Genomic DNA, 19,312 nt, shown 5'->3' with positions numbered 1-19,312 from the left:
ATGGTCATGCCAAACATATGGGTATATGCATCAGTCTGTGCTAATATCCCTGATGAATATGTGTTCTTGATTTACTGTTGTTGTTTACTGCAGGACATGTACTACGTGTCGGTGAAGGCTCTGTACACGGTGGGGTACAGCACCTCTCTGGTTTCTCTCTGTACAGCCATGGTCATCCTTTGCAGGTTCAGGTGAGAAAGGTCACCAGAGGTCAAAATCCAAAATCCCACTCAGATCAAATCAAATTTTATTTGTCACATGCGCCGAATACAACAGTTGTAGACCTTACGGTGAAATGCTTACTTACAAGCCCTAACCAACAATGCCATTTAAAAATTAACTAAAACAAAAAATACCTTTAAAAAAATAAGAGTGCGGGGGCACCGGTTAGTTGAGGTAATTGAGTTAATATGTACATGTAGGTAGAGTTATTAAAGTGACTATGCATAGATAATAACAGAATAGCAACAGTGTAAAAGAGGGGGGAGGGGGGGGGGCAATGCAAATAGTCTGGGTAGCCATTTGATTCGATGTTCAGGAGTCTTATGGCTTGGGGGTAGAAGCTGTTTAGAAGCCTCTTGGACCTAGACTTGGAGCTCCGGTACTGCTTGCCATGCAGTAGCAGAGAGAACAATGACTAGGGTGGCTCGAGTCTTTTACAATTTAAGGCCTTCCTCTGACACCGTCTGGTATAGAGGTCTTGGATGACAGGAAGCTTGGCCACAGTGATGTACTGGGCCGTACGCACTACCTTCTGTAGTGCCTTGCGGTCGGAGGACGAGCAGTTGCCGTACCAGACAGTGATGCAACCAGTCAGGATGCTCTCGATGGTGCAGCTGTATAACCTTTTGAGGATCTGAGGACTCATGCCAAATCTTTTCAGTCTCCTGAGGGGGAATAGGTTTTGTCGTGCCCTCTTCACAACTGTCTTGCTGTGCTTGGACCATGTTAGTTTGTTGGTCATGTGGACACCAAGGAACTTTAAGCTCTCAACCTGCTCCACTGCAGCCCCGTCGATGAGAATGGGGGCGTGCTCGGTCCTCCTTTTCTTGTAGTCCACAATCATCTCCTTTGTCTTGATCACTATGAAGGAAAGGTTGTTGTCCTGGCACCATATGGCCAGGTCTGTGACCTCCTCCCTATAGGCTGTTTCATCGTTGTCAGTGATCAGGGATACCACTGTTGTGTCATCAGCAAACTTAATGATAGTGTTGCATTCGTGCCTGGCCATGCAGTCATGAGTGAACAGGGAGTACAGGAGGGCTCTGAGCCCGCACCCCTAAGGGGCCCCCATGTTGAGGATTAGCATGGTAGATGTGTTGTTACCTACCCTTACCACTTGGGGGCGGCCCGTCAGGAAGTCCAGGATCCAGTTGCAGAGGGAGGTGTTTAGTCCCAGGGTCCTTAGCTTAGTGATGAGCTTCGAGGGCACTATGGTGTTAAACGCTGAGCTGTAATCAATGAATAGCATTCTCACATAGGTGTTTCCTTTTGTCCAGGTTGGAAAGGGCAGTGTAGAGTGCAATAGAGATTGCATAATCTGTGGATCTGTTAGGGCGGTATGCAAATTGGAGTGGGTCTAGGGTTTCTGGGATAATGGTGTTGATGTAAGCTATGACCAGTCTTTCAAAGCTCTTCTTGGCCACAGACATGAGTGCTAGGGGTCAGTAGTCATTTAGACAGGTTACCTTAGTGTTCTTGATCACAGGGAGTATGTTTGGTCTGCTTGAAACATGTTGGTATTAGACTGAGGTTGAAAATGTCAGTGAAGACACTTGCCAGTTGGTCAGCGCATCCTACACGTCCTGGTAATCCGTCTGTGAATGTTGACCTGTTTAAAGGTCTTACTCACATCGGCTGTGGAGAGCATGATCACACAGTCGTCTGGAACAGCTGATGCTCTCATGCATGTTTCAGTGTTACTTGCCTCGAAGCGAGCATAGAAGTAATTTAGCTCATCTGGTAGGCTCTTGTCACTGGGCAGCTCTCGGATGTGTTTCACTTTGTAGTCTGTAATAGTTTTCAAGCTCTGCCACATCCGATGAGTGTCGGAGCCGGTGTTGTATGATTCGATCTTAGTCCTGTATTGATGCTTTGCCTGTTTGATGGTTCGTCGGAGGGCATAGCGGGATATCTTATAAGCTTCCCGGTTAGAGTCCCGCTCCTTGAAAGCGGCAGCTCTACCCTTTAGCTCAGAGTGAATGTTGCCTGTAATCCATGGCTTCTAGTTGGGGTATGTACGTACAGTCACTGTGGGGATGACATCATTGATGCACTTTTTGATGAAGCCAATGACTGATGTGGTACACTCCTAAATGCCATCAGAAGAATCCCGGAACATATTTGAGTCTGTGCTAGCAAAACAGTCCTGTAGCTTAGCATTTGCTGAGTCACTGGTGCCTCCTGCTTTAAATTTAGCTTGTAAGCAGGAATCAGGATGATAGAATTATGGTCAGTCTCTGTGTGTGGAGTAAAGGTGGTCGAGAGTTTTTTGGTAAAACTGATTTAATTTCCCTGCATTAAAGTCCTCGTCCACTAGGAGCACCACCTGGATGAGCCTTTTCCTGTTTGCTTATGGCGGTATACAGCTCATTGAGTGTGGTCTTAGTGCCAGCATCGGTCTGTGCTGGTATGTAGACAGATGAAAACTCTCTAGGTAGATAGTGTGGTCTACAGCTTATCATGAGATACTCTACCTCAGGTGAGCAAAACCTCGAGACTTCCTTAGATATCGTGCACCAGCTGTTGTTTACAAGTATACATAGACCGCCACCCCTTGTCTTACCAGAGGCTACTGTTCTATCCTGCCGATACAGTGTAAAACCCGCCAGCTGTATGTTATTCATGTCGTCGTTCAGCCACGACTCAGTGAAACATAAGATATTACAGTTTTTAATTTCCCATTGGTAGTTTAATCATGCTCGTAGGTCATCGATTTTATTTTCCAATGATTTTATGTTTGCCAATAGAAAGTATGGCAGTGGGGTTTTACTCGCTCGACTACGAATTTTCAGAAGGCAGCCCGACCTCCATCCTCTTTTTCTCCGTCTTCTCTTCACGTAAATGTCATATAGGTACCTGTGTTTCTAGCTAGATCAAGAGGAACACAGAGATGTTCGGGAGCTTTCATCTAATTATTTTACATACAGCAGGACTAGATGGCTTGTAAGATTATTATTATTATTATGTAAATTAATAACAGAACATAGAACATATCAGATAATATAAGACAAGATAATATAAAAGTCAAGACATGGTGCTTTAGTGTAACAGACTCTACAGTAGGTGGGATTGCTTGTTTAGAGATTGGTTGACCCAGGTTTTGTGGATGTTGTTGTCTGAGCTGTGATTGGCTGTGGTTGTTGTTGTCTGAGCTGTGATTGGCTGTGTTCACAGGAAGCTGCATTGCACCAGGAACTTCATCCACATGAACCTGTTTGTGTCATTCATTCTGAGAGCCATCTCTGTCTTCATCAAGGACGGGGTCCTGTACGCAGAGGAGGACAGCAACCACTGCTTCTTACACACTGTGAGTAGGCATACCACACACACACTGTTAGTTAGTGATGGGGAACTAAGCTTTCGGAAGCATTTCTAGCCTATTGTGTCGAAAATAGGTTCATTACTCGAGGCTATGATCAACACATTGTACACTTGTGGCACCTACCGGTCAAAAGAATTTAGAGCAGCCAAATTATTATAGATGACGTCGCATATGCCGTAGCACGTGCGCAGGGTAGCCTTTTTGCATTCTACAGAAACCAATACCAAACCAATCAGGTGGTTGTTCGACAAAACAAAGCTTTGGCCGCCATTGCTCACATGCTCCTGATGAAGGGATACAAGCATCGGCACACTGCTTCAAAGTTAGTGCTGCTTAGTGATTTCAACACCTGCCTCGGAGCGCCAGTATCAAAAGTAACGTTACTACCATTAGTCACACACAGACAAAGACATACTGTACACACACTCACACACATCCTGAACCAACTGTCTGTTTTTCTGTCTCTCTTTCGCTCTTCCTCTGTCTGTCTCTCTCTCTCTCTTTCTCTCTCTCTCTCTCTCTCTCTCTGTCTCTCTGTCTGTCTCTCTCTCTCTCTGTCTCTCTCTCTCTCTCTCTCTCTCTCTCTCTCTCTCTCCCTCTGTCTCTCTCTCCTCCTCTGTCTCTCTGTCTCTCTCTCTCTCTCTTTCTATCTCTCTCTGTCTCTCTCTCTCTCTCTCTGTCTCTCTCGCTCTCTCTCTCTCCCCCTCTGTCTCGCTCTCTCTCTCTCTCGCTCTCTCTCTCTCTGTCTCACTCTCTCTCTCGCTCTCTCTCTCTCTGTCTCACTCACTCTCTCTGTCTCGCTCTCTCTCTCCCTGTCTCTCTCTGTCTCGCTCTCTCTCTCTGTCTCACTCTCTCTCTCTCTCTCTCTCTCTCTCACTCTCTCTCTCTCTCTCTCACTCTCTCTCTCTCTCTTTCTCTCTCTCTCTCTCTGTCTGTCTTGCTCTCTCTCTCTCTCTCTCTCTCTCTCTTTTTGTCTGTAGGTGGAGTGTAAGGTGGTGATGGTGTTCTTTCACTACTGTGTCCTATCTAACTACTTCTGGCTGTTCATTGAGGGCCTGTACCTCTTCACTCTGTTAGTAGAGACATTCTTCCCTGAGAGAAGATACTTCTACTGGTATACCATCATTGGCTGGGGTGAGACAACAATCATCATGTACTGTTTACCTAATCAAACTGAATTAATCAAGTGAAAGTGTAAGTGTGTAAGTGTGTTTGTATGTGTGTGTGTGTGTGTTTATGTGCGTGTCTTTTGTGTATTCAGGGACCCCCACTATATGTGTGGTGATATGGGCAGTACTCAGGCTGCACTTTGATGACATAGGGTGAGTTACCACTACCATAACACTCAATTGACTATATTATGAAGGTAATGATGACAATAGTAAATGTACATGATTCTTTAATATTTCTGTATTTGAACTTTTCCCCTCCCTCCCTCCCTCCCTCCCTCCCTCCCTCCCTCCCTCCCTCCCTCCCTCCCTCCTTCCCTATTGCTCTCCCTTTCTCCATCCATCCCTCCCTCCTCCCTCCTTACCTCCCTCATTCGCTCTCGCCTTCACTCTTTCCCTCCCTCCCTCTTCCCTCCCTCCCCCTCTCTCTCCCTCCCTCTCTGTCTCCAGGTGTTGGGATATGAATGATAATGCTGGTATCTGGTGGGTGATTAAGGGACCTGTGCTGGCTTCTATCATGGTGAGGCACTAATCAATTATCAATTCAATCACTTATTGATTACTATAAATGTTAATACATTTCAATATTTAAAAATAACTAATTCAGTCAAATTAATAGCTGTTAAATACCTAAGACAGATGAGTGAATATAGGCATTTGTCCTGTAAATACACATCTTCTTTTTCTACAGATCAACTTTGTCCTCTTCATCGGCATCATAATCATCCTTGTCCAGAAACTGCAGTCACCAGACATCGGTGGGAACGAATCCAGTATTTACCTGTAAGTCACAAGAAGTATGCTTGTGTGTGAAATTGTATCTACTACATTAGTGGCTCTTTCAATTGTTCATCATGTCATATGTTTTTGGCTATTCTATATACCAGTTGGTTCTGTATGTTGGTCCTCTATTGATTATGTCATGAGTATGTTGGTCCACTGTTGATGATGTCATGAGTATATTATCAAATCAAATCACATTTTATTGGTCAAATACTCATGGTTAGCAGATGTTAATGCGAGTGTAGCGAAATGCTTGTGCTTCTAGTTCCGACAGAACAGTAATATCTAACAAGAAATCTAAAAATTACCCAACCTAATACACACAAATCTAAAGGGGTGAATGAGTATATGTACATGCAAGTATATGGATGAGCGATGGCCAAGCGGCAAAGGCAAGGTGCAATAGACGGTAAAAAATACAGTTTATACATATGATAGGGGTGGACCAGAGTACACAACCTCCACTGGGAAATGTTCCGGGTTGGCTCTGAGAATAGTATTGACATACAGTATACACTCATCAGGAAGAACATAGAGAATGTTGTTCCCACTGTGATGATTAGAATTTATACAAACCAAAAACCGTGGATAGATGGCAGCATTCACGTAAAACTGAAAGCGCAAACCATTGTATTTAACCATGGCAAGGTGACTGGGAACATGGATGTGAACAAACAGACCAGCTATAACCTCCATATGGCAATTAAAGGGGCAACACTACTGTACAGGGACAAAGTGGAGTCACAATTCAACGACTCAGACACGAGACGTATGTGGCGTGGACTCCAGACAATCATAGATTATAAAGGGAAAGCCTGCCATGTATCAAATAAAATGTCACATGCGCCGAATACAACAGGTGTAGAAGACCTTACCGTGAAATGCTTAGTTACAAGTCCTTAACCAACAATGCAGTTCAAGAAAGTTAATATAATATTTACTAAATAAACTAAAGTTAAAAAAATGTAAATGACACAATAAAAATAACAATAAGGAGGATTTATACAGGGGGTATATAGACACTTGTAAGGGATTTCCTCCTCTTCTTCTGAAGAGGAGAGGCGAAAAGGATCAGAGGACCAATATGCGGCGTGGTAAGTGTCCATGGTTCTTTTAATACGTAAAGGTACACATGAACAACTGACTACAAAAACAAGAAACGTGAAAACCCAAAACAGTCCTATCTGGTGCAAACACAGAGACAGGAACAATCACCCACAAACACACAGTGAAACCCAGGCTACCTAAGTATGATTCTCAATCAGAGACAACTAATGACACCTGCCTCTGATTGAGAACCATACTAGGCCGAAACATAGAAATACCCAAATCATAGAAAAACAAACATAGACTGCCCACCCAACTAACGCCCTGACCATACTAAATAAATACAAAACAAAGGAAATAAAGGTCAGAACGTGACAACACTGATGCCCAGCTCCCAGATAAGTTGAACACCTTTTACGCCCACTTCAAGGAAAACAACATGGAGCCACCGACGCGGGCCCACAATGCTCATGAGGACTGTGTGCTCTCATTCTCCGTGGCTGACATGAGTCATTGAAGCATGTTAACTCTCACAAGGCTGCCGGCCCAGACGACATCCCAAGATGCGTCCTCAGAGCATGTGCAGACCAGTTGGCTGGAGTTTTTACGGATATATTCAATCTCTCCATATCCTAGCCTTTTATCCTAACCATTGTTCCTGAACTCAAGAAAGTGAAAGTAACTGAACTAAATGACTATCATTACTCACTTCTGTAATCATTAAGTGCTTTGATAGGCTAGTTGAGGACCATATCACCTCCACCTTAACTGACACCCTAGACACACTACAATTTGCATACCACCCCAACAAATCCAAGGACGACACAATCGCCATTGCACTGCACACTGCCCTATCCCACCTGGACAAGAGAAATACCTATGTAAGAATGATTTTTATTGACAATAGTTCAGCCTTCTACACCATAGTGCCATCCAAGCTCATCACTAAGCTCAGGGCCACGGGTCTGAACCCCTCCCTATGCAACTGGGTCCTGGACTTCCTGACTGGCCGACCCCAAGTGGTGAAGGTAGGCAACAACACCTCTGCCAAGCTAATATTCAACACAGGGGCCCCACAGGGGTGCGTTCTCAGACCCCTCCTGTACTCGGTTCACCCATGACTGCGTGGCCACATACATCTCAAACTCAATCATCAAGTTTCCTGATGACACAACAGAGATAGGCCTAATTTTATTTTTTCACCTTTATTTAACCAGGTAAGCTAGTTGAGGACAAGTTCTCATTTACAATTGCAACCTGGCCAAGATAAAGCAAAGCAGTGTGACAGAAACAACAACACCGAGTTACAAATGGAAAAAACAAGCGTACAGTCAATAACACAATGGAAAAAAATGAAGTCTATATACAGTGTGTGCAAATGGCATGAGGAGGTATGGTAATAAATAGGCCATAGTAGCAAAGTAATTACAATTTAGCAGATTAACACTAGAGTGATTGATGAGCAGATGATGATGAGCAGATGATGGTGTGTAAGTAGTGATACTGGTGTGCAAAAGAGCAGCAAAGTAAATATAAACAATATGGGGATGAGGTAGGTAGATTGGGTGGGTGGGCTATTTACAGATGGGCTATGTACAGCTGCAGCGATCGGTTAGCTGCTCAGATGGCTGATGTTTACAGTTAGTGAGGGAAATGTAACCCTCCAGCTTCAGCGATTTTTGCAATTCGTTCCAGTCACTGGCAGCAGAGAACTGTAAGGAAAGGCGGCCAAAGGAGGTGTTGGCTTTGGGGATGACCAGTGAGATATATCTGCTGGAGCGCGTGCTACGGGTGGGTGTTGTTACCGTGACCAGTGAGCTGAGATAAGGCAGAGCTTTACCTAGCATAGACTTATAGATGTCCTGGAGCCAGTGGGTCTGGCGACAAATATGTAGCGAGGGCCAGCCAACTAGAGCATACAGGTCGCAGTAGTGGGTGGTATAAGGCGCTTTGGTAACAAAACGGATGGCACTGTGATAGACTACATCCAATTTGCTGAGTAGAGTATTGGAAGCTATTTTGTAGATGACATCGCCGAAGTCGAGGATTGGTAGGATAGTCAGTTTTACGAGGGTAAGTTTGGCGGCGTGAGTGAAGGAGGCTTTGTTGCGAAATAGAAAGCCGATTCTACATTTGATTTTGGATTGGAGATGTTTGATATGAGTCTGGAAGGAGAGTTTACAGTCTAGCCAGACACCTAGGTATTCGTAGTTGTCCAAGTAGTTGGTGAACCAGGCGAGGCAGTCATTTGAGAAACCAAGGCTATTGAGTCTGTCGATAAGAATACAGTGATTGACAGAGTCGAGAGCCTTGGCCAGGTCGTTGAAGACGGCTGCACAGTACTGTCTTTTATCGATGGCGGTTATGATATTGTTTAGTACCTTGAGCGTGGCTGAGGTGCACCCGTGACCAGCTCGGAAACCGGATTGCACAGCGGAGAAGGTACGGTGGGATTCGAAATGGTCAGTGATCTGTTTATTAACTTGGCTTTCAAAGACTTTAGAAAGGCAGGGCAGGATGGATATAGGTCTGTAACAGTTTGGGTCTAGAGTGTCACCCCCTTTTGAAGAGGGGGGTGCCCGCAGCAGCTTTCCAATCTTTAGTGATGAGGGGTGATCATTTGACCGTGGACCAATAGTGGATGCAGGCAATGAGGCAGTGATCGCTGAGATCCTGATTGAAAACAGCAGAGGTGTATTTGGAGGGCAAGTTGGTCAGGATAATATCTATGAGGGTGCCCATGTTTACGGATTTAGGGTTGTACCTGGTGGTTTCCTTGATTATTTGTGTGAGATTGAGGGCATCAGGCTTAGATTGTTGGACTGCTGGGGTGTTAAGCATATCCCAATTTAGGTCACCTAACAGAACGAACTCTGAAGATAGATGTGGGGCAATCAATTCACATATGGTGTCCAGGGCATAGCTGGCAGCTGAGGGGGATCTATAACAGGCGGCAACAGTAAAAGACTTATTTCTGGAGAGATTATTTTTTTAAATTAGAAGTTTGAACTGTGTCGGAATAGACCTGGAAAGTCTGACTGATCTTTGCAAGCTTTCTCTGCAGTAGATTGCAACTCCTCCCCCTTTGGCAGTTATATCTTGATGGAAAGTGTTGTAGTTGGGTATGGACATTTTTGGTGGCCTTCCTAAACCAGGATTCAGACATGGCAAGGACATCAGGGTTGGCGGAGTGTGCTAAAGCAGTGAGTAAAACAAACTTAGGGAGGAAGCTTCTGATGTTAACATGCATGAAACCAAGGCTTTTTTGATTACAGAAGTCAACAAATGAGAGTGCCTGGGGACTCGCAGGGCCTGGGTTATCCTCCACATCACCCAAGGAACAGAGGAGAAGAAGGATGAGGGTACGGCTGTAGGCTAGCAAAACTGGTTGTCTAATGCGTTTTGGACAGAGAATAAAAGGAGCAGATTTCTGGGCGTGGTAGAATAGATTCAGGTCATAATGTGCAGACAGGGGTATGGTGGGGTGCGTGTACATTGGAGGTAAGCCCAGGCACTGAGTGATGATAAGAGAGGTTGCATCTCTGGACACGCTGGTTATACTGGGTGAGGTCTCTGCATGTGATGAGGTGGGACAAAGGAGGTATCTAAGGCATGTACGTCTGGCAAAGGCCGATTGAAGGCACAGCTGATGGAATTACGTCTGAGGACCAGCCGTGGTGGTACGGCGAGGTGCCGTGTCGACGAAGGACCGGGCCAGGGTAATTTTGTTTGCTAGCTGGGAGATGCGCCTGGCTCAGGGCTAGCTTCGGGGCTGGGTCTCTCAGTGGCAGCTAGCTAGCTGGGATGATCAATGGTCCAGGGTTTACGGCAGGAATCTGGCAATGTAGTGGAGAAAAAACGTCTGAGGCTGGCAGGTATTATCCAGGCTAAAAAACGGCTGGTGCCTGAGCAGAGGGTAAAGGCCACTAGCAGTGGCTAACAATGACTAAATAGCTAGTAGCTAATTAGCTGGCTATCTTCTGATGAGTTTTGGCTACAAGGTCTAAAAAAAATTGCAGATCCGTGTCACATTGAGTGAGGCTGGTTACCGGAAGGTATATTTGATTTAAAAATGGAAAAAGAGATTGAAAAATAAATTGGAATATATACAATATATACAAAAAAGACGAGAAATACAAAAAGTAAACGAGAAGACGACAAACCACGTCTGCACTGCTACGCCATCTTGGAAGAAGGATTACCAACATTGATGAGACAGCCTACAAGGAGGAGGTGTGAGCCCTGGTGGAGTGGTGCCAGGAAAATAACCTTTCCCTCAATGTCAACAAAACAAAGGAGCTGATCATGGACTACAGGAGACAGCAGAGAGAGCACGCCCCCATCCACATCGACGGGACAACATTGGAGAGGGTCAAAAGCTTCAAGTTCCTCTGCATGCACATCAAGGACAACCTGAAATAGTCCCTTCACACTGACAGCATGGTGAAGAAGGCGCAACAGCGCGGCTTCGCCCCAAAGACCCTGATGAATTGCACCATCTGCAACCGCAGGTCTCTCCAGAGGGTGGTGTGGTTAGCCCAACACATCACCGGGGGCACACTGCCTGCCCTCCACAACATCTACAGCACCCAGTGTCACAGGAAGGCCAAAAATGGCCTTTTGGCCTGTTCATTCCGCTACCATCTAGAATGGGGGAAACAGTACAGGTGCATCAAAGCTGGGACCGAGAGTCTGAGAAAGAGCTTCTATCTCCAGGCCAATCAGACTGCTAAACAGTCACCACTAGCCGGCCTGTGCCCAGTACCCTGCCCTGAACCTTAGTCACTGTTACTAACAGGCTACCACCCGGTACTCTACCCTGCACCTTAGAGACTGCTGCCCTATGTACATAGTCATTGAACACTGGTCACTTTAATAAAATGTACATACTGTTTCACCCAGTTTATATGTGTATACTGGATTTTAGTCATGGCGCCTCCTACAGTATATAACTTATTTTCTTATTTTTCTGAATTGTGTGTATTTTTATTATTTTTTATTATTATTGTTAGATATTATTGTACTATTGGAGCTAGAAATACAAGCATTGAAGAGTGGAAATAGTTGAAATATCAAGATATCTTAATTGGGACCAACTCTGTTTAAAAATATCCATATCTGCTCTCATACCGTTTATCAATCACATATTCTCTACCAAAGCTCTCATATGGGCAGTAAGTATGAGACAGCACAGCTCTCATATGGGCATCAAGTACGAGGCAGCGAAGCTCTCAAATGGGCAGCAAGTAAGAAACAACGCAGCTCTCATATGGGCAGCAAGTACGAGACAAGGAAGGTCTCATATTGGCATCAAGTACGAGGCAGCGAAGCTCTCATATGGGCAGCAAGTACAAGACAGCGAAGCTCTCATATTGGCATCAAGTACGAGACAGCGAAGCTCTCATATTGGCATCAAGTACGAGGCAGCGAAGCTCTCATATGGGCAGCAACTACGAGACAGCGCAGCTCTCAAATGGGCAGCAAGTACGAGACAGCGCAGCTCTCATGTGGGCAGCAAATACGAGACAGAGAAGCTCTCATATGGGCAGCAAGTACGAGATAGTGCAGCTCTCAAATGGGCAGCAAGTACGAGACAGCGAAGCTCTCATATGGGCAGCAAGTACGAGATAGCGCAGCTCTCAAATGGGCAGCAAGTACGAGTTAGCGCAGCTCTCATATGGGCAGCAAGTATGAGACAGCGCAGCTCTTATAGTTTATCAATCACATATTCTCTACCAAAGCTCTCATATGGGCAGCAAGTACAAGACAGCGAAGCTCTCATATTGGCATCAAGTACGAGACGGCAAAGCTCTCATATTGGCATCAAGTACGAGGCAGCGAAGCTCTCATATGGGCAGCAACTACGAGACAGCGCAGCTCTCAAATGGGCAGCAAGTACGAGACAGCGCAGCTCTCATATGGGCAGCAAGTACGAGATAGTGCAGCTCTCAAATGGGCAGCAAGTACGAGACAGCGAAGCTCTCATATGGGCAGCAAGTACGAGACAGCGCAGCTCTCAAATGGGCAGCAAGTACGAAACAGCGCAGCTCTCATGTGGGCAGCAAGTACGAGACAGAGAAGCTCTCATATGGGCAGCAAGTACGAGTTAGCGCAGCTCTCATATGGGCAGCAAGTATGAGACAGCGCAGCTCTCATATGGGCAGCAATTATGAGACAGAGAAGCTCTCATATGGGCAGCAAGTACGAGATAGCGCATCTCTCATGTGGGCAGCAAGTATGAGACAGAGAAGCTCTCATATGGGCAGCAAGTATGAGATAGCGCAGCTCTCATGTGAGCAGCAAGTATGAGACAGAGAAGCTCTCATATGGGCAGCAAGTACGAGACAGAGAAGCTCTCATGTGGGCAGCAAGTATGAGACAGAGAAGCTCTCATGTGGGCAGCAAGTACGAGACAGAGAAGCTCTCATGTGGGCAAAAAGTATGAGACAGAGAAGCTCTCATGTGGGCAGCAAGTATGAAACAGAGAAGCTCTCATGTGGGCAGCAAGTATGAGACAGAGAAGCTCTCATATGGGCAGCAAGTACGAGTTAGCGCAGCTCTCATATGGGCAGCAAGTATGAGCCAGCGCAGCTCTCATGTGGGCAGCAATTATGAGACAGAGAAGCTCTCATATGGGCAGCAAGTACGAGATAGCGCATCTCTCATGTGGGCAGCAAGTACGAGGCAGCAAAGCTCTCATATGGGCAGCAAGTAAGAAACAGCGCAGCTCTCATATGGGCAGCAAGTACGAGACAAGGAAGGTCTCATATTGGCATCAAGTACGAGGCAGCAATGCTCTCATATGGGCAGCAAGTACGAGGCAGCGAAGCTCTCATATTGGCATCAAGTATGAGACAGCGAAGCTCTCATATTGGTATCAAGTAAGAGACAGAGAAGCTCTCATATTGGCATCAAGTACGAGGCAGCGAAGCTCTCAAATGGGCAGCAAGTACGAGACAGCGCAGCTCTCATGTGGGCAGCAAGTACGAGACAGAGAATCTCTCATATGGGCAGCAAGTACGAGTTAGCGCAGCTCTCATATAGGCAGCAAGTACGAGACAGCGCAGCTCTCAAATGGGCAGCAAGTACGAGACAGCGCAGCTCTCATGTGGGCAGCAAGTACGAGACAGAGAAGCTCTCATATGGGCAGCAAGTACGAGTTAGCGCAGCTCTCATATGGGCAGCAAGTATGAGACAGCGCAGCTCTCATGTGGGCAGCAATTATGAGAGAGAAGCTCTCATATGGGCAGCAAGTACGAGATAGCGCATCTCTCATGTGGGCAGCAAGTATGAGACAGAGAAGCTCTCATATGGGCAGCAAGTACGAGATAGCGCAGCTCTCATGTGAGCAGCAAGTATGAGATAGAGAAGCTCTCATATGGGCAGCAAGTACGAGACAGAGAAGCTCTCATATGGGCAGCAAGTATGAGACAGAGAAGCTCTCATGTGGGCAGCAAGTACGAGACAGAGAAGCTCTCATGTGGGCAGCAAGTATGAGACAGAGAAGCTCTCATGTGGGCAGCAAGTATGAAACAGAGAAGCTCTCATGTGGGCAGCAAGTATGAGACAGAGAAGCTCTCATATGGGCAGCAAGTACGAGTTAGCGCAGCTCTCATATGGCCAGCAAGTATGAGCCAGCGCAGCTCTCATGTGGGCAGCAATCATGAAACAGAGAAGCTCTCATATGGGCAGCAAGTATGAGACAGCGAAGCTCTCATATGGGCAGCATGTAAGAGACAGCGCAGCTATCATATGGGCAGCTTGTAAGAGACAGCCCAGCTCTCATATGGGCAGCAAGTACAAGACAGCGCAGCTCTCATGTGGGCAGCAAGTACGAGACAGCGCAGCTCTCATGTGGGCAGCAAGTATGAGACAGCCCAGCTCTAATATGGGCAGCAAGTACGAGACAGCGCAGCTCTCAAATGGGCAGCATGTACGAGACAGCGCAGCTCTCATATGGGCAGCAAGTACGAGACAGTGAAGCTCTCATATGGGCAGCAAGTACGAGACAGCGAAGCTCTCATATGGGCAGCCCAGCTCTCATATGGGCAGCAAGTACGAGACAGCGCAGAGAATCGGGGAAATGTTATTAGTGATGCACCAATATGACCGTTTTTGCCGATACCGATATCCAATATTTTCCTTGCCAAATAACCCGATACCAATAACCGTTATTTAAAAATGTTGTGGCTTTTTAAGTATTCTAGTACAGTTAAATAGTTATCTCACACAGATGGACGCAGCAGTCTAAGGCACTGCATCTAGGTGCAAGAGGCGTCACTACAGTCCCTGTTTCGAATCCAGGCTGTATCACATCCGGCCGTGATTGGGAGTCCCATAGGGCGGCGCACAATTGTCCCAACGTCGTCCAGGTTTGGCTGGGGTAGGCCGTCTTTGTAAATAAGAATTTGTTCTTAATTAACTGACTTGCCTAGTTAAATAAAGGTTACACACACACACACACACACACACACACACACACACACACACACACCACACTCACCAAAAGGTTTTTTGGGGGGCATTTACGTATGTCCCCATTACCAGTAAAACATAATCAAAACCTATTTCTTTCACTTACTTGCTGTGTTGTTTCTTGTTCATTTGCTCAGTCATTTCATTCTCACCCAGGATTTCTATGAAACGCCGTTTGGGTCTTTGCGTGTCAAAAAAGATACACGTTAAGTAACACTATTTGACGTGTCAAATAAGCTTGTTGACCATTTAGGACCTGAATATTTCTGCACATCACATAATAATTTAACGCTTTCATAAATGTTTTACGTAGTTATTACACAATGATTACACTCGTATTTCAAATGTCACAACGATTCATCGATACGTATGCTATGATGCTGGTAAAGTTGTCTTGCGCACGTACAGTGATGGTCATAAAAAAAGCTAGCTAGCTCATGGATGCAAACAATGTTCTTCCCCCAAAACAAAGCAAAACAACATAATATGTTTCAGTAGCTATCGTTAGCTAGCTCACTATCTCGCTAGGTGTCATCATCTAAAATAACCCTAATTTATAATACAGTTCTTATTTGATTAATGGTGGTCGGACCCATCTATGTGAAGCTAGCCACAATGAGGATTAGCCACAATAGTAGACTATGCGGTTAGCCTTCAAAATAAAACATGTAATTGACAGTGATGCAAATGAATACAAATAGTAGAATTATGCAATAATTGAATAGATCATGCTAAATGAGGTTGGAATGTTGTTATATAAAATCAAGAAAAGACAATGATTTGTTATTTTGACAAAAATATGTTGAAATCACACTGATGTATTATACTTTAGAATTGCATTGGGGGCATACTTATTTCACTGTACAGCTTTACCTATGGAATGTGGATCAATGACATGGGGTATCAGTCTACTCAGTGACACCCAGAGAACATTAGCATTGTGGCGCTTATTGCGGGACTCTGAAACAGCTGTGAATTGAGACATTTATTGTCAACCTATGTGTATTGAACATGCTTTGTAGTCTGATAACTCTGAGGAGGACGTTGGGAAAAATTATATTGGGTATTGAGTAGACTGTTACCCCATTTCATTGATCCCCAATCCTTAGGTAAAGCTGTACAGTGCAATATGAATGTCAATACACACAAAAGGCTGACTAGGGAGGTGATTTCACACAGTCACAGTACCTGCAATAAGAGCTACAATGCTAATATCTGCGTAAACTCTTCACAGTTGTGTTCTGTGGGTGTCACCGAGTAGACTGATACCTCATTTCATTGCTTCACATTCCAACTTTGCTTTACATTATCTAGTCTAAATATGGCATGATTCCACCAATTGTAACCTTCTGCATCACTTTCAAAGAGGGAATTTTATTTTGAAGGCAAACCGCAAATTCCACTATTGTGCCTAATCCTTATCGTGGCTAGCTTCACAACACATAACCCGGTCAGGTCGAGCTTCACTAGCCAGATGAAGCTAGCTGGCTGCTTATAACGTTAGCTTTGGGCAACAGGGTTAAGTAGCTGGCTAGCTATGTATTTTCATGAACTGAAGTTCAATTTCAATAGGAGAAAAACAAGTGGCTGCCTAGCTAATACTTACCCACAAGGATTCCTAAATCATTGCTAAGAATAGTGAAAATTACTGCAGTTTATACTGGTCATTGTTTTCAGGCTGGTTGTATTGGTGCTAGCTAGGGACCAAGCTAAAGCTAGTTAGCTACCCCAGAAGTTGCGGTTGAACCAATAATGCTTTATTACCAACACTGTATTGTAAACACATCGTTCGGTGTTTGCTTGTTTCCAGACTTTTTTTGTACAGCTTTGACAGTGCTACTGATAGTAGTGGTGGCGCTTGGCTTGCACGTGCAAATTCAGAACACACAACATTCTATAATAGAACTGTGTTATTTGACGTGTCAAATTAAAAGCTTATTTAACGCGTTAAATAGTGTTATTGTCAAACACTGTTATTTGATGTGTATCTTTTTTGACATGCAAAGACCATAGAATGTCATGCGTTCCATAAAATGTCTGTCACGATCGTCGTATTGAGGTGACCAAAGTGCAGCGTGGTGTGAATACATACTTTTAATTATAGTTTAAAAAAACACGAAGTACACTAAACAAACAAAACAAACTAACCAGACAAACGTGACTTCGATAGAAACTGAGTGCTAACATGCAACATCAAATAGGCAATAACCCACGAACCACAATGCAAAACAGGCTACCTAAATATGGTTCCCAATCAGAGACAACGACAAACACCTGCCACTGATTGAGAACCATATCAGGCCAAAACACATAGAAACAGACTAACTAGACATGCAACATAGAATGCCCACTCATATCACACCCTGACCAAACAAAACATAGAAACAAAGAACGCAAATAATGGTCAGAGTGTGACAATGTCATGCGTTCCATAGAATGTCGTGAAGCTAATAGCAGTGAAGCTATTAATGTGTAGCTCCAGTAGGGCAACATCTGAACAATAGCGCACTTGGTAACGTTAGTGTGTACCGGTGCTCGACCAATCGCGAAACCAACATCACCCACCAAAGAGAACAGTTGATTGTCAAGGGCAATGAATTCCATTATCTTGGCTTTAATGGATTTCACCTTTGACTTGTCTAAACTAAAATGTTCTTGCTCTTTCAAATAACTGCTCAACTTGTTGACTGCTCGATCCACACAGCAGACATTGTGGATTAGGAATGCTGTGTTGCACGTGTAGCGCATCATTTTATGTGGCGTCATTACGTCATGTCCCTACTTATATAAGTATGCACGTCAGCTTTGACATGGGTTTTTCACATCGGCGTTAAACTACACATCGGTCCTATACCGATGTTGGCATTTTTAGATTATATCAGGCAATTCCGATATGTTCACCGATTTATCGTGCATCCCTAAATGTTATATCGCTATTTCGACATGCATTGGCAAGAGACATGCTTTTATTGTGCGACCTATGGATTACAGAATAAAATGAGGAACTGTCATGCGAGACAGGATTTTGGGTTTCAGTGGGATTGGGACTGGATAGGAAAATAGCCTTGGCTAGAATTTTCCCTAATGCCTCTGAATTGTTAACAAACGTCATGTCTGTGACAGAGTTGTCTATGTAGTGAATTGTGCATAGGCCTATCAAATGTGTGACTGTCTGAAGATTCACAATGACAGCTCGTCTAGCCTGTAGGTCTACTGTAGGGGTTTCCTGTAGGGTTTATTGACTAGATTCGGGTTGCGTGTGCAGCCCGGCAGTGTCAATCATACGTGAGCTTTGAATTTATGACGACTTTGTGTGAAGTACATAATCTAGGCTCAAGGCTTCCATGATATAACCTGTTTGGATAGTGTGCTATTAAATGTTTTGCTAATCTGATGCTGCACATGAAAGGGAAAGGACACCTAGTCAGTTGTACAACTGAATTGCGTCAACCGAAATGTGTGTTCCTCATTTAACCCAACCCTTCTGAACCCAACCCCTCTGCCTTAATTGATGTCCACGTCATAGGCACCTGGGGAGCAGTTGTTGTTGGGGGTTAACTGTAGTGCCATTAGTGCCACATTGGGGGAAAATGTTGTAATTTCCCGGGGCTTATCTTTTAATTTTGGGGGAAAATGTGAGGAGTGTTCCTGGGACAGTCCCGGGATCCCGGTTACCCATGTTAATTCCTAGTCATGAAAATGTTGGTCCACTGTTGATGATGTCTGAATCTAGTGACCCACTGTTGATGATGTCATGAGTATGTTGGTCCACTGTAATATGTGTTGTGTTGTTTGATTGGCAGGCGTCTGGCGCGTTCCACCCTGCTCTTGATCCCTCTGTTTGGGATCCACTATACTGTGTTCGCCTTCTCACCCGAAGACGTCAGCAAGAGGGAGAGGCTGGTGTTTGAGCTAGGCCTAGGCTCCTTCCAGGTGTGTGTGTGTGTGTGTGTGTGTGTGTGTGTGTGTGTGTGTGTGTGTGTGTGTGTGTGTGTGTGTGTGTGTGTCTGCGGGTGTGTGTCTGCGGGTGTGTGTCTGCGTGTGTGTGTCTGCGTGTGTGAATGTGCTTTCTGATGTGTGACAATGTACATTCCTGTGCATACCTGAAAGACAGTTTTCTCTGCTTGTGTTCTTTGTGTCCATGTAGGGCTTCGTTGTGGCTGTTCTCTACTGCTTTCTGAATGGAGAGGTAAGCTCTCTTTTAAACCAACCACTTGTTGCTTTAGGCACTGATAAATACAGCATCTCTATATGGAGATCGAGAGAGAGAGGCATGCTGAGTCTTTCCAGCGAG

At 44.9% G+C, this 19,312-nt stretch overlaps 1 protein-coding gene across 3 annotated transcripts in view; it reads left to right on the top strand.

Annotated features, from left to right (window-relative positions):
* adcyap1r1b (ADCYAP receptor type Ib) overlaps positions 1-19,312 on the top strand; it is a 67,087-nt gene that overhangs the window by 38,707 nt on the left and 9,068 nt on the right. For all 3 annotated transcript variants that reach the window (NM_001124641.1, XM_090233548.1, XM_036976501.2), the window contains 8 exon segments: positions 94-191; positions 3,397-3,529; positions 4,525-4,678; positions 4,806-4,866; positions 5,164-5,233; positions 5,405-5,496; positions 18,822-18,951; positions 19,166-19,207. In NM_001124641.1, the coding sequence (NP_001118113.1) occupies positions 94-191; positions 3,397-3,529; positions 4,525-4,678; positions 4,806-4,866; positions 5,164-5,233; positions 5,405-5,496; positions 18,822-18,951; positions 19,166-19,207 (780 nt within the window).

This window comes from Oncorhynchus mykiss, chromosome 5, assembly GCF_057628025.1.
Source record: "Oncorhynchus mykiss isolate SJ-2025 chromosome 5, ASM5762802v1, whole genome shotgun sequence".
NCBI classification, from domain to species: Eukaryota; Metazoa; Chordata; class Actinopteri; order Salmoniformes; family Salmonidae; genus Oncorhynchus; species Oncorhynchus mykiss.
Note: the sequence above shows the minus strand (reverse complement) of the source record. Positions and strands in the feature narration are given on the sequence as shown.